The sequence below is a fragment of the Antechinus flavipes genome, chromosome 1 (genome assembly GCF_016432865.1).
Source record: "Antechinus flavipes isolate AdamAnt ecotype Samford, QLD, Australia chromosome 1, AdamAnt_v2, whole genome shotgun sequence".
NCBI lineage: Eukaryota > Metazoa > Chordata > Mammalia > Dasyuromorphia > Dasyuridae > Antechinus > Antechinus flavipes.
In genome coordinates this window covers 665,314,484-665,321,320 of record NC_067398.1, presented here as the reverse complement: position 1 = coordinate 665,321,320, position 6,837 = coordinate 665,314,484, and the positions used below count along the sequence as shown (strand labels likewise).

The window sequence follows — 6,837 nt, the reverse complement described above, 5'->3', positions numbered from 1 at the left end:
AAAAGCTTGTTTCCTTCCTTTCTTACAGATGAGAAAATTGAGGCTTTGAGAGGCTATGTCCAAGCCTGGTTTCAAAACCAGGTCTCTTGACTTCCAACCCAGTGACCTTTTTAATGTCATTTGGTTATTTCTCAAATACAGAAACACCAATCAGAACTGGAATAATAAGAAGAGTGTAGGAGAATGTAGGCATGTGTAAGTCTCATAGCCAGCTTCATATACAAGAAAGATGTGACTGTAGTCCAGGCAGGTGATCTTTGTGGTTGTTGTTTAGGCCTTTCAATCCCAACCTACTCCTGACCCTATTTGTGATTTTCTTGGGAAAGATACTGAAGTGGCTTACAATTTCCTTTTCCAGTTCATTTTACAGTTAGAGAAACTGATCAATAGGATTAAATGACTTGCTCAAGGTCAGACAGTTAGTCAGTGTTTAAAGCTACATTTAAACACAGATATTCCTGACTCCAGAGTTGACACTCTATGGCACCAGCTGCCTCTAGGGAGATTAATTTTTATACCAGGCCAGATAGAATTCCTTATGATATCAACCAATTAATTGATGGGAGTAAAGAGACACCAGTAGGGCAACCAGAAGGATTGCAAGAAATATGTCATACTCAGAGGAAATCCAGATTTTCTACCAGAGAGAGGGAATGAAGAAATAATGACTGAAAGCCTCAGGATGAAGGGGTGTTTGTTAACAATAGAGCAGAGATTCCAAAGGGTCCAGTGGAGAGCTCTAGAAGATATGGGATCAGATTGAGGGGAAAACCATACTGAATGGAATAGGGAGCAGGCTTCTAGAGGAACACCATATGGGTGTTCTACATACCTTTGAAGTGTAATAAATGGATGATCAGGACTGGGGAGCCAAATAAGCAGGGTGTACCCTACTTAGTTAAATTCTATCAATCAGCTTAAAGTGATAAGCCTCCCCCCAGTTTGAGGTAGAATTTAGAATCTCCTTGTTTCACAGGATGTTTGTTAGAGATTCTCTTTTCGGTTTCTCTTGGTTCAGTGATTTTAAAGCAATATCCATACATTCATCTATTTGGCTAAGCACCCACATCTCCATCCAGCCTTCTACCCAACCACCACTGCCCACTCATCTACCTACCTACTTGCTCACTCATCCAACTATCTATTCATCTATTCATCATCCATTTACCCAATATTTGAGTTGAAGTCCTTCCTACTTCTCAGTTCATCACTTTAATAATTTGGCAGTTAGGTGCCTCTGACATTGTATCCTAAAGAGTAACTTGGGGTATTGAGAGATTAAGGGACTTAACTGTGGTTGGATAGCTGGTATGTGTCAGAGGCAAGGTCTTCCTAGTCTCATGATCAGTGCTCTATTCATCCCTCCACATCTCCTTTTGAAGCATCACATAGATGTCAGTGATATTATTGTTTCCAAAAGGATGGATGCATCACGTTGGACCATATACAATTTAATTAATTTATCAATCAGCAAGTATTTGTTAACTACTTGATGTGTACCAGATGTAGTGATGGGCACTGGGGAAACATTCATTTGAAAAATGAAACAATGTTCACTCACAAGCAACTTACATTCTAATGAGACACAGAAGTATATCTATATATAACATCAAAATAAAGTAAGTAAATATATACAAAATATTCAAATATAGGGCAGTTTAATCATGTCTAAAGTAGATGTATCATCTGAGGCAGAAACAGATTCCAGAATTCAAACAGATAAATTTATTGATTAATATCGAGGTCCATTGACCTTTGCATGAATGAATCAGAAAAAAAGGATGGGTTCAGAGAGTGTCTTCAGCATTTTAGAGCATTTGCAGATCTTGGGACATAGAGTAATCATTGCCCAACACATTGGTGTCTCCATGCCTGTAATTTCAGGCAGGTTGAAGCTCAATCCAATGCTTTTGTCTTCCCTAGGGATATGTATAAACATAGGAGAACCCAAAACAGCCCTCTGAGGAAAACCACCCAAGAAAACAGAGCCTCGTGGGATTGCATTGCTCTGCTAGAAAGGCTTTCCCTACTTCTTAGCTCAATGACTACAAGCATTTCCAGGACAGGAGTCCAAATAAGAATGTTCATTTGCAGATTTGAGTCTCCTTACTGTTGATTCATTTTTTTCAGGCATGCTTCAGAAGAGAGAGAGAGAAATGTTGGTGTCTTTATTCCCAGCAATGGAAGCAAATGCTGCCTTTCTCTTTCCATAGTTCAAATCTCCTAGCTCCCCGACCTTGCTAAGCACTGATGGGGTAACAGAAAGGATATCAGGAGCATCAGCATCCTGAAGGCAGTTTGGAGAGGACAAAAGTCTCCTAAGTAGGGGATATGGAGCTGGTTTTGTCTTCCTTCCCATTCTTACTCATTCTTAGACAGCTGTGTTGTTCCAAGGAAGGCTGATGCCCCACATCTGGGCTGCTTAGGGGACATGGAAGGGAAGAAGTGTGAGTGGAAAACATGGCAGGTCAGTAGGAGAGGACAGATCCCAGGGGACCCCAGGTTGTTAAAATTTTCTCTAGTTTGAGTAATTTCTTTCACATGCTTTCATAATGATGGCAGGCTGAATGACCCTAAGTGACTGCAAAGGCAATAAGGGAGCTATTGGAACCACTTTCCAGGTAATTTTGGTCACATGGAAATGTATTCACAAAAGGACAGAGAATTGTTGCTCATGGATTGAGACTGGCCCCAGAATCCTGCTGTTCTTGAGCAGTTATAAGGCAGGTGTTCAAGAAAGACAAGACAACAATAAACTGAGGTAAGTCTGCAGTGCGTCACAAAGAAGCAAGCACATTTTCAATGTTCTTGGTGTGTGGTGGGTATATTCCCTGCTTTATCTCTTTGTCATCTCTGCTAGTGTGTTACCTTTGGGAAAATATCCAGAAAAATGATGAGCCAATCCAGGTGGCTCTGCTTTCCCTCTGGTATTTCAGGCATTAAGCTGTACTTGTACTTGGCATCCATGTCAGAGCCCAGGGTTTCACCTTTCATGACTGTAATTCAGAGCCAGGAGCAGATCATATTTGATTAGTCAGAAATTCTTCTTTCCTATCCCTTCCAGGAATATATCCTGCAGTATTTCAAGCCCTTGTGAGCTCTCTGTCTTCATTCTCACAAGGGTTATTCTCTAACTCATACCAAGTTTTTTTCAACTTTGAATCTGGCTCACTGAATTAGTCTAGCAGTGTCAACATCAAACAACAATGTTACCAGTAAATCAAATGAAAAGCTCTTTGCAGGCTGCTTACTGAGAAAATCTCTCATCAGCATTATTGATGTTCTCTTGTGTTTTAGTTTGTTTTAGTAAATATTTTCTTATTTCATTTTTATCTGGTTGGGATGCATTCAGGAGTGTTATGAGCAGAGTATTTGACATCCCTAATTTTGAGCTAAAAGCTGACTTCAAATTCCATTTCAGCCATTAACCTATATAATGTTAGGCATGGTACTTCCCTTCTCAGGACCTCATTTTCCTTTTATAAAATAACGGGTTGTAATTATAACCTTTACGTTCTCTTAAAGTTCTAGATTTAAGATCTTTTTTCTAAGGAGCCTAATATAACTAATTTATTTAAAACATAAGGAAACTGAGGCCCAAAGAAAGGAAGTTCCTTGTCCATGATCACACCTGGAATAAAGAAGAGAGCCTCTTATTCCAACCCCAATTTCTGACCCCAGATATAGCACTTTTTCCATTGAACAAGTCTCAGGACTTCTTGGTCTTTTTCAGTCTCCAAATTGGTTTTTTTGAAATCAAGGTCAGCTTCTGCTCAGCTAAAATCTCTCTGAAGAATTGCTACTGCTTGTGCATCCAGACCACCCATTTCTTTGGCTATGTTTATAGTGTGTTCTATCCATATGGCCTTCTTTCCTTCCTTCCTTCCTTCCTTCCTTCCTTCCTTCCTTCCTTCCTTCCTTCCTTCCTTCCTTCCTTCCTTTTAATTCATTGTTATACTGATCAGAGTCCTTGAGTCATTCAAGTCATTTCTTTATAATGTTGTTATTATACAGTATTCTGTTTCTGTTCACTTCATTCTGGATCAGTTTATACACATGTTCTCAGATTTTTCTGAAACCATCCATCATTCCTTATGGAACAATAATATTCATTTTGGGGACTTTATCCTTTGTGAAAAAAACAAGACTGGATTGTTTGGGTCATTGGAAAATTTTCTTGGTGGATGAACTGCATTCACTGAAGCACAGAGGCAAAGAGGTCCTAACTCAGGGATGATGAGCCTAAAGTAGACAGGATATTTAGCAAGAGAAGAGTAAGACTAAGATAGTCAAAATGAATAGTAGAGTGGTACACCAAGCTCCATGGAGCAAACTTCTTTTATAGATATGGTGGAAGTTAAAATCTCCTTTCCTGTTTTATCTCCTTGTAGGCTCCTGGGATGAAGTTGGAAAATGAGACATGGATAGTGAAAGAATTTGTGCTTGTGGGGTTTTCCAATCTTCCGGATCTGAAGGCTACTCTCTTCACTCTTTTCCTGCTCATGTACTTGATCACACTCAGTGGCAACGTCACTATCATTACCATCATCTACCTGGATCACACTCTCCACACTCCCATGTACTGTTTCTTAGGGGTCCTGTCCCTCTCAGAGACTTGTTACACACTGGTCACCATTCCCAACATGCTGGTCCACCTGTTGATGGAGAACCATGTCATCTCCATTCCCAGTTGTCGGACCCAGATGTTCTTTTTTCTTGGCCTGGGCTGCAGTCATTGTTTCCTTCTCACATTGATGGGCTATGACCGGTATGTGGCTATCTGCCACCCACTCCGTTACGCAGTGATCATGAATCCGTCTGTTTGCCTTTATCTGGGAAGCCTGGTCTTCTGCTCAGGATTTCTGGTGGCTGTCACTGAGACTTGCCTCATATTTTCCTCCTCCTTCTGCCACAGCAACCGAGTGGAACACTTCTTCTGTGACATTGCACCAGTTCTCAAACTTAGCTGTACTCCGAGTGCAGCCAAGGCCCTGACTATCTTCTTCTTTAGTGTGATTGTGGTGCTGGCCTCCTTCCTCCTCATTCTGCTCTCATATGCCTTCATTGTGGCTGCCATTGTGAGGATCCCTTCTGCTGCAGGACGGCGCAAAGCCTTCTCCACTTGTGTGTCTCATCTCACAGTGGTCATTGTGCATTTTGGATGTGCCTCTATAATCTATCTGAGACCAAAGTCAGGGAGCAACCCAGATCAGGACCGCATGGTGGCTGTCTTCTACACAGTAGTTACCCCATTGCTTAACCCTGTGGTGTACACCCTACGCAACAAGGAGGTCAGAGTAGCACTAAAGAGGACCTTGGGTCGCAAACTAAGGACCCAGAATGACTAATTGCTAGGATGAGGCTGGAAAAAGTAACAAAGCAATACAGCAGTTTCAAAAGGGACTCACATATCTAAATTCAGTTGGGTCGACAACTTTAATTGTCCCAAGGTTCCAAAGTCAGATCTTAGTCACCTTAACTAGAGACCACTCTAAGACCACACCTTAACTAGAGGCTAGACATCTCAATTGCCTATCTCTAAATCCCCCTCCCCATAATTATAGAAGGCTCACTTCAGTAGATCATGCAGTTGTATAGTCTACTTTTGCATCCATATTTTCCAAATTAATTAGCTTTGAAAATGGCTTTGTTGAAGCAGCATGGAAATCATCAATGCCCTATAGACTCCTCTACTTTCTTGTTATCCTTTCATTGGCTGGGCATATGAACCACTAAGAGATCCAGGATGACTGTGCTTCATGTCAAGCAGTTCAGAAAATCTTTGGAAAGAAGAGAAGCACCTCTTTGCCAGAATTAATTCAATGGATGTGCAGATAGGTACAATGGAGTTTGAATTCATTTCACCTCTTCCTCCCAATTGCCCCGAGGATAGAGAAAAAACAAGAAAGTGCAAAAATTCAATTAATAGTTTTTTAAATGCTTTAGTACTTAAAAAAGATAGCCAATGTTTCTGTTCATCTTTACAACTCCTTTGAAAGGTGAAAGATGACTAGGGTATGTAGCAAGTAAAATGACAATAACAGAGAAACTTAACAATATAACAAGAAAATAACAAACATAGAAACAGTTTCTCCATGATAGTTTATTAATAGTGATGCATGAAGCTGTTAATAAAGTGAATCAGACAGCCATTCTCAATTAGGTCAGTGACTGTGAAATTTTGGGGGAAACCCATTTTATTGAGTTATAAAAAGGGAGAATTTCTGGGTGGTTGGAGAATATCTCAATTAGCTTCACCAGGAAAAGGTGGCTTCTTTTCAGATGTGGAGGATGGTCAATTAAAGAACATTAATTGTTTTATGGGCTTCAACTGCTTCTAGTAATCTTGGCTAGAAATTAGAACCACCCTAGTCAGAATGGCAGGATTAGCCATCCCTTTGGGAAACCAAACCACACCACTCCTCCTTTTACAAGGTGACAACTGTTCCTCGGAGAAGGACTCAACCAAAAACTGGTTTTTGGTATGCAAAACAGGTGTCCCAGGGGCTAAATGAAAGAGAATGACAATGCCATTTGATCTTGTCTTATTGGGAGAGACCACATTTCTGAGTTAACTGAGAAGTGGAATTTGGTAAAATGGAAAATAAGGGTTGATTACAGAGTAAAATCAATTATTAAATGATAACAGTATAACTTTAGTTTTCTCAGGTGTGTGATGGCACAGAAAGGTCTCTGTAGTTTCAGTTAAAAGAGGCATAGTAGAACCATTCATTTTCCTTTAAGAGTAATTTACTCCAAGATAGCTCAACTCCCAGCCTGCTTTCTTGATGGTTCCTCACCTCACCCATCTCCCTAACTGCTAGTGCCTTCTTTTTT

General features: G+C 40.4%; 1 protein-coding gene across 1 annotated transcript; it reads left to right on the top strand.

The window, feature by feature from the left end:
* The first annotated feature begins 4,400 nt into the window (after positions 1 to 4,400).
* LOC127542650 (olfactory receptor 10T2-like) lies at positions 4,401 to 5,348 on the top strand. Its single transcript, XM_051968436.1, has one exon. It carries the CDS (start codon positions 4,401 to 4,403, stop codon positions 5,346 to 5,348), a length of 948 nt encoding a protein of 315 aa, XP_051824396.1.
* The last annotated feature ends 1,489 nt before the right edge of the window (positions 5,349 to 6,837 follow it).

Coding starts and splice junctions, on each gene's coding strand:
- LOC127542650 (XM_051968436.1), top strand. CDS start 4,401: ATGAAGTTGGAAAATGAGACATGGATAGTGAAAGAATTTGTGCTTGTG.